The sequence below is a fragment of the Choloepus didactylus genome, chromosome 10 (genome assembly GCF_015220235.1).
Source record: "Choloepus didactylus isolate mChoDid1 chromosome 10, mChoDid1.pri, whole genome shotgun sequence".
Taxonomy (NCBI): domain Eukaryota; kingdom Metazoa; phylum Chordata; class Mammalia; order Pilosa; family Megalonychidae; genus Choloepus; species Choloepus didactylus.
In genome coordinates, this window is record NC_051316.1 from 28,949,772 (window position 1) to 28,967,669 (window position 17,898).

General features: G+C 37.2%; 1 protein-coding gene across 2 annotated transcripts in view; it reads right to left on the bottom strand.

The window, feature by feature from the left end:
* KIF27 (kinesin family member 27) overlaps nt 1-17,898 on the bottom strand; it is a 102,683-nt gene that overhangs the window by 71,271 nt on the left and 13,514 nt on the right. For both annotated transcript variants that reach the window (XM_037851148.1, XM_037851147.1), the window contains exons 4-5: nt 8,618-9,576; nt 3,886-4,029 (exon numbers count right to left, since the gene is read on the bottom strand). In XM_037851148.1, the coding sequence (XP_037707076.1) occupies nt 3,886-4,029; nt 8,618-9,576 (1,103 nt within the window). The remainder of the gene's footprint in view (nt 1-3,885; nt 4,030-8,617; nt 9,577-17,898) is intronic.

Sequence of the window (17,898 nt, forward strand, 5' to 3'; positions counted from 1 at the left end):
CTCTCCAGAATAGAACATATGCTGGGACATAAAAGAAGCCTCAATAAATTAAAAAAAATTGAAATTATTCAAAGCACATTCTCTGACTACAATGGAATACAATTAGAAGTCAATAACCATCAGAGACTTAGAAAATTCACAAACACCTGGAGGTTAAACAACATACTCCTAAAATAAACGGTTTATGATGTAGAATGTAGGGGAACTAGCGATAGAGAGCAATTAATGAAGGGGGAATGATAACTCAATAACAGATAAGCTATTGTGGGTAAATTTAACATTCTGGGAATGCCCAGGAATGACTATGGCTCGTTAATTTCTGATGGGTATGGTAGGAACAAGTTCACAGAAATGTTGCTATATTAGGTTATTTTCTTGGGGTAGAGTAGGAACATGTTGGACTCCCTTGTTATGGTTTGTCTGAAATGCTTTTTTGATTGTACGTTTTTTTTAATTTTTTTTTCTTTTGACATAGTAGGTTTAAAAAAAAAAACGAGCTACTTAAAAAAAAAAAAAAATGAAAAAATATATGCAGAGCCCCCTTGAGGAGCTGGTGGAGAATGCAGGGGTGTTGGGCACCCCCACCTCGATGGCTGCTGATGTGCTCACAGACATAGGGTACTGGTGGTTTGATGAGCTGAGCCCTCTATCACGGGACTTGCCCTTGGGAAGACTGTTGCTGCAAAGGAGAGGCTAAGGCCTCCCTATAATTGTGCCTAAGAGCCTCCTTCCAAATGCCTCTTTGTTGCTCAGATGTGGCCCTCTCTCTTTAGCTAAGCCAACTTGGCAGGTGAAATCACTACCCTCCCCGCTATGTGGGATCTGACACCCAGAGGAGTGAATCCCCCTGGCAATGTGGAATATGACTCCCAGAGGGGAATCTAGACCTGGCATCGTGGGATGGAGAGCATCTTCTAGACCAAAAGGGGATGTGAAAGGAAATGAAATAAACTTCAGTGGCAGAGAGATTCCAAAAGGAGCCGAGAGGTCATTCTGGTGGGCACTCTTACACACAATATAGACAACCATTTTTAGGTTCTAATGAATTGGAATAGGTAGCAGTAAATACCTGAAACTGTCAAACTACAACCCAGAACCCATGAATCTTGAAGATGATTGTATAAAAATGTAGCTTATGAGGGGTGACAATGTGATTGGGAAAGCCATATGGACCACACTCCCCTTTGTCTCGTTTATGGATGGATAAGTAGAAAAATGGGGGAAGAAAAAAGAAAAAAAAAGGCACCCAGTGTTCTTTTTTACTTTAACTGTTCTTTTTCACTTTAATTTTTATTCTTATTATTTGCGTATGTGTGGTAATGAAAATGTCAAAAATTAATTTTGGTGATGAATGCACAACTATATAATGGTACTGTAAACAACTGAATGTATGCTTTGTTTTGTATGATTGCATGGTATGTGAATATATCTCAATAAAAATGAATTAAATTAAAAAAAAAAAAAACAAAAACAAAAACTAAGGCTAATAGAATGAATTTCCACAATTTAATTTAAAAAGACAGACAACCCAAAAGAAAACCAGGCAAGAGTTTGAACTAGCACCTCACAAAAGAGGATATACAAATAGCCAAAAAATATATGAAAAAGTGCTCAATCTCATTTGTCAACAGGGAAATGCATAAAACCTCAATGAAATAACACTACCTGGCTATCAATCAACTAAAATTTTTTAAATAACTAATGTTGGTGGAAATGTAAATTGGTAAACGGTTTAGCATTATCCACTGAAGTTGAAGATATGCCTACCCTATGACGTAGCAATTTAACTTCTAGGTACAAACCTGAAAGAAATGTGTGCATGTGTATGTGTGTGTGTGTGTGTGTGTGTGTGTGTGTATGACATATATAAAAAAATCCATAAGAAAAAAACAAATGTCCATCAACAGTAGAACAGATAAATTGTGTTATATTCATGCAATGAAATACTATGTAGCTATAAAACTGAAGCTGCAAGAACACATAACTTGGATGAACCAGAACAATCAAAATGTTCAATAAGAGCAACCAGATACAGAATATACACTGTATGATGCCATTTATAAAAATACCAATAACTAAACTCTAGTGTTGCAGGGATATATACTTACACAGTAACACCATAAAGAAAAACAAGGAAATGAATCCATAGAAGTTGGGAGAGTGGTTTCCTTAGATGGGGGTGAAGGGGATGACTGGAAGGGGTCCCTGAGGGACTGGCAGTCTCCACCTGGGCAATGGTTACTCAGATGTTTTCTTGGTGGTAAATCTTGAACAGTATACAATTTTGTATACCTTTTAGTTTATGTTTTAAAATTGTTACACAATTAGAAGGGCTAAAAAAATAAATAAATGAAACATTAAAATTAGAATCTAATTTTTGCTGGATCAGATTATTTCTCATGGTATTAGTTCTTCCCTGACAGGAAGGGAAAGGCTTTAAATGAAAATTAACTATTTGTGGAGAAAGGGATCAAGGAGTATAATATTTAAGGCCATACTATGTTATATTGGAGGCATACCCTGTTGCTAGGAAAGCTAAGAAACAAAGAATGTAAAAGAGTTTACCAAAGTTTAAGAGCAAATCAGTTATGCACTATATTGATAACACCTCTTAGGCTTTAATGTATTGGAATAGCTAGAAGTAAATACCTGAAACTACCAAACTCCAACCCAGCAGTCTGGACTCCTGAAGACAATTATATAATAATGTAGATTACAAGGGGTGACAGTGTGATTGTGAAGACCTTGTGGATCACACCCCCTTTATCTAGTGTATGGATGAGTGGAGGAATGGGGATAAAAACTAAAGGACAAATGGGGTGGGATGGGGGGATGATTTGGGTGTTCTTTTTTCACTTTTATTTTTTTTATTCTTGCTCTGGTTCTTTCTGATGTAAGGAAAATGTTCAGAGATAAGACTGTGGTGATGAACGCATAACTATGTTATCATACTGTGGACAAGTGGATTGTATATCATGGATGATTGTATGGTGTGTGAATGTATTTCAATAAAACTGAATTTAATAAAAAAAAATAACTTATCAAAAATAACCTCAGAGGAGTGAGAAAATGGGGACAAAGTTTAGATGAAGAATAGGGTGGGATGGAGGGGATGGAAAGATTTAGATGTTCTTTTTTTTTGCTTTTATTTTTACTTTAGAGTAAGGAAAAGATTCAAAAATTGATTCTGGTGATGAACATACAACTGTATGACCATGCTGTGAATAACTGATTGTACACTGTGGATGACTGTAGGGTGTGTGAATATATCTCAATTAAACTGTATTTAAAAAAGTAAATGAACATTAGGGAGAGGAGGGGAATGGGATGTTTTGGATGTTCCTTTTTAATTTTTGTTTTATTTTTTGGAGTAATGAAAACGCTCAAAGTTTGATTGTGGTGATGATACTATGAACAACTGATTGTATACTTATGATTGTATATTATTGATTGTATCTCAATAAAATTGCATAAAAAATAAAAAAATAAAAAATAGCAAATCAGTGCTATAATATACAAGAATAATTGAATAAACTGAAAATTTTTAAATGATGTTTACTTTCCAACTCTTAATATCACATTGCCTATTACCTTGACAAACAATGGAAGGACAAAGTAGGATGAAAAGATAACCCATAATATGATTTATAAATTCAGTTCCTGGGTATTATCTTTGTATCTGTGAAATACATAAGGATAACAATAAAATGTTTTCCCTTTAAACCAATTTAGGGGAAAACGTAACAACGTTTTTAAGAGCCTATGTTTAGAACTCTTCAACTGAAACATATTTCTATAAAAGTTCCCAATTATTTAAAATGCTATTGTTTAGTTAGGTCCTATTTCAATGAAATCTACAGAGCTAGATACACTAAGAAACCCTACCTGCAATCTATTCACTTTTTGTGCTTCTTTCAAAGATACAACATGTCCTTTGTTTTCCTGAACCATCGTTTGCACTTGGGTCTTTAGTTCCTTCACCTCCAGTTCCTTCTGATTAAATACTACTTCATCCGCAGCGAGGGCACACTAGGAGGGAAAGAAGGCACAAGTGAGATTCAGAGGTATGGAAACACAAGCAAACCCACAGGACACTACAAAAACTGTGATCTGATGACGGCTTGAGGATGTCTCTTAATATTTTTCTTATCCCTTTCAATTTTTTTTTCTAAGAAAGGCAGAAATGTTTTGAGAACCTATCATTAACATGATTAATAACCATAAATTAATTATCATGAAGACAGTAAGATTTTCCTGGTTTTTGTTTCCTGCATTTTAAAATGAAAATCAGTTATTTGGGTTCTAGAGTACATTCAGTAAGATTTTTACAATTTTGTTAAAATTGCCATGAGATTTTAACATGGTTTTCAAAATTAAAGAGATGACATTTTCCAAACACTAACATATAGGGCTTAAAAATGCATTCGGGCATGTAAATCAAGTCTATATCTGTATATAAACCATATATCAGTATCTATGTATTGATTTTGTACATTTTCACCCTGAAGAGATATATTTTGAAGATGTCTGAAAAAACTTTTTCAACAAAGTTCAACAAAGAATCTTTATCTCTTAGTTTCTGATGAATTATGGTTATTTTCAAGTAAGTTTAAGATATCTGAATAATACACAAGTTTTTTTTTAATTAAACAAACAGAAAGAAAAATAACATTTGTCAAGGGCCTACTTCATGCCAGATCCTGAGTTGGCATCTTTGAAACACCTCACTGAAAAGACTTCTACTTTCGTTTTCATGAAGACTCAAGCTCAGTAAGATTAACACGCTTTCCCAAGATGACAGAAGATAAACCAAATTCCTGAGATTTGACCCTAGGACCTATCTGGATCCAAACCCTGTGCTCTTTCTACTAAACCACAGGGAAAGCCAAAATGAGTAGCTGATTTGCAAAAATAATTTTTACTTTACAAATAAGATTCAATTCACAAAAAAATGCAATATGTACATGACCTCTCAAGAGCCATATGGCAGAGTGTATGGGCCCCTGGACCGGGAACCCATGGATCCGGCCAGCCTTGGGTTTGCCACAGCTGCGCTGTGGGGCTACGGGTAACTCCCTTCTTTTCTCTCTAGATCAGGATCCTACAAACGAGGAGAAACGTGTGACGTCCTTCTGTCGCTACAGTTCCATGACTTACTGACTTCTATAAAATACAACTGTAATTCTCATTAGCTGGCATCCTGTTCTATGGCCAATTAATTGTCCATCTGAGAAACTGAAAATGTAATTGCTCTCCCAATTCTGCATATTCCACTATTTTGACATACACCTAATAAATTGAAGGTTTATTCGACTTACAATTAAAAGGATGTTTATCTGTTGACTGTATTCATGTTCACATACTCTTCCTGTGTTTAAAATCCAGAATAAAAGGTAACAAAGTCCCTTAAGAGGTATTTTTGAAAGGGTAGGATATTCCAATAATTTACTAGTGGCTAAAAATCAAGGCCAGAACACTATCCGACAGCTTCTAAAAAAGCAGAGACTGTCTTCTCTAGCAATAAGCTGGCTATTATTCCGTCTGTGAGATGATTCACAATTTCATCTTGACTAAGAATTTTTTTCAGTAAGTACTTACCTACTTGCCTAACAAGCTCAAGGAAGTAGGGCTGAGAAAACAGTCTCTCTGCTTCTCCTCAGGTTGACCCGCTTTCCCTCTTGCCATGCGCTCTTTCTTCCTAAGCAGCCAAACTTTACCAAGCTACCCTCACAGGAGTCCCTGGGATGTGGCCCTGCAAACTGCTACTGAGCCCAGTCCCTCAGCTGCCACTGAAACTGATGGATCTACTAGGTACAGGCAGGTGAAAGATAAATGAGAGAAGATAATAATAAACTCACATTTATTGAGCCCTACTACACCCCCAGCATTCTTCTATGAGCTTTATAAGAACCAATGTTTTAATCTTCACAACAACCCTACAAGAAGGGTGCTACTGTTGTTTCTGTTTAACAGAAAGGTCAAGAATTTGCCAAAGGTCATAGAGCTAGTACACAGGGCAGCCAGGATGCAAACCTAAGGAGTTTGGCACCATGTTCTTAACAACCATTAAGGTTACTCTGCTTCTCACAGAAGAACAGAAAAGGAAGTTATTATAAAAAACACACCCATTTTTTAAGAAGCACATAAAGTGAGGAATGAAATGGAACACCAATCTTTTCTATACTTGCTATTCAGTGGTACCCAAAAATTACTAGTCCTGCAAATTCCCAGACTGAAAAACAGGGAATTCATTTTTAAAAATCGGGAAACAATGAATGCTCTGTCTCTCACCTTGAGATTCATAACACACATCAGCACTTTCAAAGTTCTGAGGAGTCTTGCAATTAAGAAACCTGTTTGTTTTTTGCTTCCTAGCATCATCCAAACCAATCTGACCATGGAACCCTTTTTAAGCAAGACTGCTACTATATCTGGGAAATAAAAATCTAGAGTACATAAGTGGCAAGTTTAAATTTAGAGTTTCAGTAGATATAGAGAGGAAGTTACTAATCATGCTACCCACAAGCAGAGGGTTTCATGGACTTACTATTTCAGCCACTTTAGAAACATAAAGGAATCATGCCTTCTATCAAAGTTCAAGCTTCCAATTACCAATACTTCCTTTTCTGCCAGTTCTTATACCAACGAAAAGTGTCAAGCCTGCTCTAATTAGAAAGGAGGCAGGGGGAAAAAATTCATGATTTTAAAAGCATTACCTTAAATGCTTATGTTTAAATATTAAAGGCTTTGCAACAGAGCAGTAGTTCTCAAAGCGTGGTCCAGAGAGACCCTTTCAGGTATCCATGAGGTCAAAAGTATTTTCATTATAATACTAAGATGATATTTACCTTTTTCACTGATGGTGCAAAAACCAATGGTAGGCAAACTGGCTAACTCCATAGCACAAGTAAAGGAAGTGTCACCAAACTGTACTAGTAGTCGTTAAAAACTTCTGTGCCATAAACTCAAAATACAAACAAACAAACCAGTTTCACTTAAGAAAATGCTAATGAAACAATAAAAATTATTAATTTTACTAAATCTCAACCCTTGAGAACATGGCTTTTTTTTAACATTTGTGTCTCAAAATGGGAGGTATGCAAAAAGAATTTTTGCTGCATACCAAAGGGGGATTAATTGTTTCTAGGAAAAGCACTTGTGCAATTGTTTGAGTTCCAAGCTAAACTAGCCACTTTTTTCCTGGAGCATCATTTTTACTAGAAAGAACAACTGACAAATTATGATTATTCAGACATGCATACGTGGCAGAAATTTTCTTAAGAACGTATTATTTCAAGGAAAACAACTAACAGTATTTGTTGCAAGGTGGTGGAAAGGGTAAGCTCAGAGTCATGCATGTCACCAGAAGGAAAGTTGGAGGTTAAAAGATGGGAATGTATAAAACAGTGAATCTTATGGTGGACAGTGTACATGATTAACTATACAAATATTAGAAATCTCTCTCACGAACTAGAACAAATGTATGTCACTATAGCTAGAGGTTAATAATAGAGAGGCATATAGGGAAAAAATATATACCTATTGCAAACTATATACTACAGTTAGTAGTATTTTAACATTCTTTCATCAACAGTAACAAATGTACTATACCAAAACTATGAATCAATAATGGAGGGGGAGCGTGGTTACCGGTATGGGAGGATGTGAGTTTCCTTTTTTTTGTCTTTGTTTCTTTTCTGGAGTAGTGAAAATGTTCTAAAAATTGAAAAAAAAAATTGTGTTGATGGATGCAGAGCTGTATGGTGGTGCCGCAGGCAACTGATTGTACACTTAGGATCTTTGAAAAGTTGTATGGTATCTGAACAATCTCAATTAAAAAAAATAATAAATAAATAAAAATTAAAATTAAAAAATCCAAAAAAAAAAAATACCTTCTAGTTAGAGGAGAAAGGAGGAGGAGTCAAGAAAAATATGAATTATGAGAAGAAAGCAACAGGAAAGGAAGAGACAAAAAGAAACAGTAAGGGAAAGGCAAATAAGGAGATTTTATATATTATCCTCTGAAAGAAAACTTCTCAAATTCCAAAATGAACTCTTAGGCTTTACTTGCCCAAATTAATTTAATTCTTAAACAAATTACTTAAAAAAATGATGTCTGACTCAGAGAGTCAGAATTTAGAATATAGGTTACCAGGGGATGGGTTGGGGATAGGGAATAGGAAGTTAAGGCTTAAAATGTACAGGGTTCCTATTTGGAATGATGGGGATACTTTGGTAATGGATGGTGGTGATGGTAGTACAACATTGTGAACGCAAATAACAGCACTGAAATATATATCTGAAATGATTAAAAGGGGAAATATTAGATTATATATATGGTAACAATAAAAATTTAAAGAAAAATCCATGGAACACTATACAAACAGTGAACCCTAAGTTAAACCATGGACTTTAATTAATAGTACAATTATTAAAATGTGCTATCATCAGTTATAACAAATGTTCCACACCAATGCAAGGTGTTGGAGGTGGGGTAGTTTATGGGGATCCTGTATTTTATGCACAATTGTTCCATAAACCCACACTTCTCTAATAAAGAAATTAATAAAAAAATTTAACCATGAAAAAAAAAAAAAAAAAAATGATGTCTGAGTACCTGGCATTTCTTAAGCTCTCTCTTCAGCTGGAGAACTGTAATGTGCTGTGGTCCTTCTTCCAAGTTTCCAATGCCTTGGCGTCCTCTGAATGAGGTGGGAACCACCTTCCTGACCTCATGGGTCATGTTAAACCACTGCTGTAGTTTTTGTTGCTGCTTTTGGTTTAGTCTGACAGCATCTTTTAAATCCACCAGGAAGGAAAAGGCTTCCTCTATACAATTTTGGTAATCCAAACATTCTCCTTGTAGCTGGACTACTTGCTCCTCAAGAGAATGGATCCTATATTTATCAAGAGTCTCCTCCGGATGGGTCTGGCCAGTTTGGCTGATACTAGCCTGCTGGTTTTGCAGAGCTTCTCGAAGCAACTTAATCTCGAGTTCCATCTCATCCATACGGTCCGATTCAGGGCTGAAGTTTACAGTGGGTTTGTTCCTAATGTTCCGTGCTCTGTTGGCATATTTGAGAGAATTTAAGGACTCGTCAAAATCATAGGAGGATGGGCTGACACACGTGATCATGACGGTCTTGGCGCTGCCTCCCAGGGAATCTTTCAGAAGTCGGGTGATTTTAGCATCCCTATATGGAATATGTGAGCCCTTCCTGCGCGGGTCCCCAAGAGCACTGATTACATTTCCTAAAGCCAGCAACCCGCTGTTGATTTGAATGGACTCTTTGAACCGTTCACCTGTATTCCCTGTTTTGGTTACTCTTTCTGATCCAGCCAAATCCACAAAGTGGAACTTTGAAACAATATGCCGAGGGCACTGCCAAGATCCGTCTTCAGCTGCCTCCTTATTTTTCTCAACTTGGCAAATGGTGATGGTAAAAATTGCGTGTGATCTGCTGGAGTGCTCGTTCATTTGGGTGGTGCTCGTATGTCTGGCTGCATTCCCCATCTCCAGGAGACTCATCACCTCATCCTCATTCTCCACCTGGCACTCCTTGGCCCCGACAATGACTTGAAATAGCAATAGCAAGTTTTGAAACCAAGTTTTGGTTAGAATTCAGTATAAATTAACCACACAATGGTTACAATTTACTAAACAGATCAGTCAAGAAAGTCTATTAAAAAAAAAAAAAAAATAGACTTTCAAACAATATTAACAACAGCAACATCATTAAATAATATCAGCTAATCTCCCCAAGGAACTATTTTGACAGACAACATTCATTTTGATGTTTAAGTCCTAAAAGATGTAATCTTTTAAAAAGCAATCCTGTTTCTTTGGAGTCATGTCACACTCAACTCCTTAAAATGGCTGACAAAAGAAAACTCATTATTCTAGTATTTCGATTTGTAGAGTCACTATCTAATAGAGTTTTGTATTAAAAGAAATTAGCTTCTTCAAGTTTTGTTAATATTCAAGCCATCCTTAGCTTTAAGGATCATAACTGATGGGAAATGAGCAATTTGATACAAATAAAGTTGGTTATTCAGGTTAAAAACCCGTGTGCCCTCCATATTGTCAGAATGCAAAGTAAACAGACAAGATGGCAATTCAACAACAGGAAAAAAATTTCTATGAAAATGGAAGATTAAGAACAAAAATAACCTATGCTTACTACTTGTATTATTTATTATATCCAAAAATATTTCAAAAAGAAGTAGGTTGCAGAGCTTGGATTTAAACAGAAACAGTAAAGCTCCAGATTCCATGCTACAGTCACATGGCCGTGATTTCTCCTTAATCAGATCCCACTGTGTTACCGTTTCTTTGAAAAACAATTTACCTACCTTATTCCCATTATGAGACCTTTTAACAGCCTATTTCTTTTAAAGTTCTAAAGTACTTCTATAACACATGTGTAGAGCTAAAATATCAGGGATTAAAGAATATAACATTGTAACTATAAATCACGGTAAAATTTATATAAAATTAGGGTATAGTTTAGCACTATGGTTCTCAAATCCAGCCACAAATCACCTGGGAGCTTTATAAAAAAGAAAGGACATGTGGCAATTTGTCTTAAGACAATTTGTTACATACTTCCAACATTTTTACAGGATCGATATCAGCTATGGGATATTTTGATCATCAAATTTATCAGGAGTGGTAGTGTTTACTTCTGTACTTTTGACTGATTTATAATAAGCATGTATTTTTTTTTTATTTTTTTGATAAAAGAGAAAAACATCCAATAATTACATTCTGTAAGATGAAGCTGATAACATCACTATGAATTCCACTCAGAAAAGATAAAACTGTAATGAAGTACTTAATAAGATCATAAACTACCATGGAGGCATTTTTCTAAAAAAGCAAACCAAAACAAAACAAAAACCAGTTCTTCAAACATCCAGGAATGCTAGGGCTGCCAGAACAGGGCAGGACAACATTTATTGACCCTGCACGCTGCTATTTGAATGGTGATAGCATCTTCCTTTTATAACTGGTAGGAAATTCCCCTCTAAGAAGGTATTATTAAGTGTGTTCTCTGGGAAAGGAAGACTTCTAAGAATAGACAGTGCAATATTATTAATAATAATGGGGGAGGCGGGGCAAGATGGCAGACTGGTGAGCTGTAAGTTTTAGTTACTCCTCCCGGAAAGTAGGTAAAAAGCCAGGAACTGCGTGGACTGGACACCACAGAGCAATCTGTCTTTGGGCATACTTCATACAACACTCATGAAAATGTCGAACTGCTGAGATCAGCGAAATCTGTAAGTTTTTGCGGCCAGGGGACCCGCGCCTCTCCCTGCCAGGCTCAGTCCCGTGGGAGGAGGGGCTGCCAGCTCCGGGAAGGAGAAGGGAGAACTGCAGTGGTAGCCCTTCTCGGAAACTCATTCTACTGATCCAGACTCCAACCATAGATAGACTGAGACCAGACACCAGAGAATCTGAGAGCTGCCAGCCCAGCAGAGAGGAGACAGGCATAGAAAAAAAAAAAAATAACACGAAAAACTCCAAAATAAAAGCAGAGGATTTTTGGAGTTCTGGTGAACACAGAAAGGGGAAGGGTGGAGCTCAGGCCTTGAGGCGCATATGCAAATCCTGAAGAAAAGCTGATCTCTCTGCCCTGTGGACCTTTCCTTAATGGCCCTGGTTGCTTTGTCTATTAGCATTTCAATAACCCATTAGATCTCTGAGGAGGGCCCTTTTTTTTTTTTTTTTTTTTTTAATCCTTTTTTCCTTTTCTAAAACAATTACTCTAAGAAGCCCAATACAGAAAGCTTCAAAGAATTGCAATTTGGGCAGGTCAAATCAAGAGCAGAACTAAGAGAGCTCTGAGACAAAAGGCAATAATCCAGTGGCTGAGAAAATTCACTAAACACCACAACTTCCCAAGAAAAGGGGGGTGTCCGCTCACAGCCACCATCCTGGTGGACAGGAAACACTCCTGCCCATCGCCAGCCCCATAGCCCAGAGCTGCCCCAGACAACCCAGTGTGATGGAAGGGCTTCAAATAACAGGCACACACCACAAAACTGGGCGTGGACATTAGCCTTCCCTGCAACCTCAGCTGATTGTCCCAGAGCTGGGAAGGTGGAGCAGTGTGAATTAACAAAGCCCCATTCAGCCATCATTTGAGCAGACTGGGAGCCTCCCTACACAGCCCAGCAGCCCAGAACTGCCCTGGGGGGACGGCACTCACCTGTGACATAGCACGGTCATCCCTCAACAGAGGACCCGGGATGCACAGCCTGGAAGAGGGGCCCACTTGCAAGTCTCAGGAGCCATACACCAATACCAAAGACTTGTGGGTCAGTGGCAGAGACAAACTGTGGCAGGACTGAACTTAAGGATTAGACTATTGCAGCAGCTTTAAAACTCTAGGATCACCAGGGAGATTTGATTGTTAGGGCCACCCCCCTCCCCAACTGCCCAGAAACACGCCCGACATACAGGGCAGGCAACACCAACTACACACGCAAGCTTGGTACACCAATTGGGCCCCACAAGACTCACTCCCCCACTCACCAAAAAGGCTAAGCAGGGGAGAACTGGCTTGTGGAGAACAGGTGGCTCGTGGACGCCACCTGCTGGTTAGTTAGAGAAAGTGTACTCCACGAAGCTGTAGATCTGATAAATTAGAGATAAGGACTTCAATAGGTCTACAAACCCTAAAAGAACCCTATCAAGTTCAGCAAATGCCACGAGGCCAAAAACAACAGAAAATTATAAAGCATATGAAAAAACCAGACGATATGGATAACCCAAGCCCAAGCACCCAAATCAAAAGATCAGAAGAGACACAGCACATAGAGCAGCTACTCAAAGAACTAAAGATGAACAATGAGACCATAGTACGGGATATGAAGGAAATCAAGAAGACTCTAGAAGAGCATAAAGAAGACATTGCAAGACTAAATAAAAAAATGGATGATCTTATGGAAATTAAAGAAACTGTTGACCAAATTAAAAAGATTCTGGACACTCATAGTACAAGACTAGAGGAAGTTGAACAACGAATCAGTGACCTGGAAGATGACAGAATGGAAAATGAAAGCATAAAAGAAAGAATGGGGAAAAAATTGAAAAAATCGAAATGGACCTCAGGGATATGATAGATAATATGAAACGTCCAAATATAAGACTCATTGGTGTCCCAGAAGGGGAAGAAAAGGGTAAAGGTCTAGGAAGAGTATTCAAAGAAATTGTTGGGGAAAACTTCCCAAATCTTCTAAACAACATAAATACACAAATCATAAATGCTCAGCGAACTCCAAATAGAATAAATCCAAATAAACCCACTCCGAGACATATACTGATCACACTGTCAAACACAGAAGAGAAGGAGCAAGTTCTGAAAGCAGCAAGAGAAAAGCAATTCACCACATACAAAGGAAACAGCATAAGACTAAGTAGTGACTACTCAGCAGCCACCATGGAGGCAAGAAGGCAGTGGCACGATATATTTAAAATTCTGAGTGAGAAAAATTTCCAGCCAAGAATACTTTATCCAGCAAAGCTCTCCTTCAAATTTGAGGGAGAGCTTAAATTTTTCACAGACAAACAAATGCTGAGAGAATTTGCTAACAAGAGACCTGCCCTACTGGAGATACTCAAGGGAGCCCTACAGACAGAGAAACAAAGACAGGACAGAGAGACTTGGAGAAAGGTTCAGTACTAAAGAGATTCGGTATGGGTACAATAAAGGATATTAATAGAGACAGGGAAAAATATGGCAAAAATAAACCAAAGGATAAGATGGCCAATTCAAGAAATGCCTTCACGGTTTTAACATTGAATGTAAATAGATTAAACTCCCCAATTAAAAGATCTAGATTCGCAGAATGGATCAAAAAAAATGAACCATCAGTATGTTGCATGCAAGAGACTCTTCTTAGACACAGGGACACAAAGAAACTGAAAGTGAAAGGATGGAAAAAAATATTTCATGCAAGCTACAGCCAAAAGAAAGCAGGTGTAGCAATATTAATCTCAGATAAAATAGACTTCAAATGCAGGGATGTTTTGAGAGACAAAGAAGGCCACTACATACTAATAAAAGGGGCAATTCAGCAAGAAGAAATAACAATCGTAAATCTCTATGCACCCAATCAAGGTGCCACAAAATACATGAGAGAAACACTGGCAAAACTAAAGGAAGCAATTGATGTTTCCACAATAATTGTGGGAGACTTCAACACATCACTCTCTCCTATAGATAGATCAACCAGACAGAAGACCAATAAGGAAATTGAAAACCTAAACAATCTGATAAATGAATTAGATTTAACAGACATCTACAGGACATTACATCCCAAATCAACAGGATACACATACTTTTCTAGTGCTCACGGAACTTTCTCCAGAATAGATCATATGCTGGGACATAAAACAAGCCTCAATAAATTTAAAAAGATTGAAATTATTCAAAGCACATTCTCTGACCACAATGGAATACAATTAGAAGTCAATAACCATCAGAGACTTAGAAAATTCACAAATACCTGGAGGTTAAACAACACACTCCTAAACAATCAGTGGGTTAAAGAAGAAATAGCAAGAGAAATTGCTAAATATATAGAGACGAACGAAAATGAGAACACAACATACCAAAACCCATGGGATGCAGCAAAAGCAGTGCTAAGGGGGAAATTTATAGCACTAAACGCATATATTAAAAAGGAAGAAAGAGCCAAAATCAAAGAACTAATGGATCAACTGAAGAAGCTAGAAAATGAACAGCAAACCAATCCTAAACCAAGTAGAAGAAAAGAAATAACAAGGATTAAAGCAGAAATAAATGACATAGAGAACAAAAAAACAATAGAGAGGATAAATATCACCAAAAGTTGGTTCTTTGAGAAGATCAACAAGATTGACAAGCCCCTAGCTACACTGACAAAATCAAAAAGAGAGAAGACCCATATAAACAAAATAATGAATGAAAAAGGTGACATAACTGCAGATCCTGAAGAAATTAAAAAAATTATAAGAGGATATTATGAACAACTGTATGGCAACAAACTGGATAATGTAGAAGAAATGGACAATTTCCTGGAAACATATGAACAACCTAGACTGACCAGAGAAGAAATAGAAGACCTCAACCAACCCATCACAAGCAAAGAGAGCCAATCAGTCATCAAAAATCTTCCCACAAATAAATGCCCAGGGCCAGATGGCTTCACAGGGGAATTCTACCAAACTTTCCAGAAAGAACTGACACCAATCTTACTCAAACTCTTTCAAAACATTGAAAAAAATGGAACACTACCTAACTCATTTTATGAAGCTAACATCAATCTAATACCAAAACCAGGCAAAGATGCTACAAAAAAGGAAAACTACCGGCCAATCTCCCTAATGAATATAGATGCAAAAATCCTCAACAAAATACTTGCAAATCGAATCCAAAGACACATTAAAAAAATCATACACCATGACCAAGTGGGGTTCATTCCAGGCATGCAAGGATGGTTCAACATCAGAAAAACAATCAATGTATTACAACACATTAACAAGTCAAAAGGGAAAAATCAATTGATCATCTCAATAGATGCTGAAAAAGCATTTGACAAAATCCAACATCCCTTTTTGATAAAAACACTTCAAAAGGTAGGAATTGAAGGAAACTTCCTCAACATGATAAAGAGCATATATGAAAAACCCACAGCCAGCATAGTACTCAATGGTGAGAGACTGAAAGCCTTCCCTCTAAGATCAGGAACAAGACAAGGATGCCCGCTGTCACCACTGTTATTCAACATTGTGCTGGAAGTGCTAGCCAGGGCAATCCGGCAAGACAAAGAAATAAAAGGCATCCAAATTGGAAAAGAAGAAGTAAAACTGTCATTGTTTGCAGATGATATGATCTTATATCTAGAAAACCCTGAGAAATCGATGATACAGCTACTAGAGCTAATAAACAAATTTAGCAAAGTAGCGGGATACAAGATTAATGCACGTAAGTCAGTAATGTTTCTATATGCTAGAAATGAACAAACTGAAGAGACACTCAAGAAAAAGATACCATTTTCAATAGCAACTAAAAAAATCAAGTACCTAGGAATAAACTTAACCGAAGATGTAATAGACCTATACAAAGAAAACTACATAACTCTACTAAAAGAAATAGAAGGGGACCTTAAAAGATGGAAAAATATTCCATGTTCGTGGATAGGAAGGCTAAATGTCATTAAGATGTCAATTCTACCCAAACTCATCTACAGATTCAATGCAATCCCAATCAAAATTCCAACAACCTACTTTGCAGACTTGGAAAAGCTAGTTATCAAATTTATTTGGAAAGGGAAGATGCCTCGAATTGCTAAAGACACTCTAAAAAAGAAAAACGAAGTGGGAGGACTTACACTCCCTGACTTTGAAGCTTATTATAAAGCCACAGTTGCCAAAACAGCATGGTACTGGCACAAAGATAGACATATAGATCAATGGAATCGAATTGAGAATTCAGAGATAGACCCTCAGATCTATGGCCAACTGATCTTTGATAAGGCCCCCAAAGTCACTGAACTTAGCCATAATGGTCTTTTCAACAAATGGGGCTGGGAGAGTTGGATATCCATATCCAAAAGAATGAAGGAGGACCCCTACCTCACCCCCTACACAAAAATTAACTCAAAATGGACCAAAGATCTCAATATAAAAGAAAGTACCATAAAACTCCTAGAAGATAATGTAGGAAAACATCTTCAAGACCTTGTATTAGGAGGCCACTTCCTAGACTTTACACCCAAAGCACAAGCAACAAAAGAGAAAATAGATAAATGGGAACTCCTCAAGCTTAGAAGTTTCTGCACCTCAAAGGAATTTCTCAAAAAGGTAAAGAGGCAGCCAACTCAATGGGAAAAAATTTTTGGAAACCATGTATCTGACAAAAGACTGATATCTTGCATATACAAAGAAATCCTACAACTCAATGACAATAGTACAGACAGCCCAATTATAAAATGGGCAAAAGATATGAAAAGACAGTTCTCTGAAGAGGAAATACAAATGGCCAAGAAACACATGAAAAAATGTTCAGCTTCACTAGCTATTAGAGAGATGCAAATTAAGACCACAATGAGATACCATCTAACACCGGTTAGAATGGCTGCCATTAAACAAACAGGAAACTACAAATGCTGGAGGGGATGTGGAGAAATTGGAACTCTTATTCATTGTTGGTGGGACTGTATAATGGTTCAGCCACTCTGGAAGTCAGTCTGGCAGTTCCTTAGAAAACTAGATATAGAGCTACCATTTGATCCAGCGATTGCACTTCTCGGTATATACCCGGAAGATCGGAAAGCAGTGACACGAACAGATATCTGCACGCCAATGTTCATAGCAGCATTATTCACAATTGCCAAGAGATGGAAACAACCCAAATGTCCTTCAACAGATGAGTGGATAAATAAAATGTGGTATATACACACGATGCAATACTACACGGCAGTAAGAAGGAACGATCTGGTGAAACATATGACAACATGGATGAACCTTGAAGACAGAATGCTGAGCGAAATAAGCCAGGCACAAAAAGAGAAATATTATATGCTACCACTAATGTGAACTTTGAAAAATGTAAAACAAATGGTTTATAATGTAGAATGTAGGGGAACTAGCAGTAGAGAGCAATTAAGGAAGGGGGAACAATAATCCAAGAAGAACAGATAAGCTATTTAACGTTCTGGGGATGCCCAGAAATGACTATGTTCTGTTAATTTCTGATGGATATAGTAGGAACAAGTTCACAGAAATGTTGCTATAGTATGTAACTTTCTTGGGGTAAAGTAGGAACATGTTGGAAGTTAAGCAGTTATCTTAGGTTAGTTGTCTTTTTCTTACCCCCTTGTTATGGTCTCTTTGAAATGTTCTTTTAT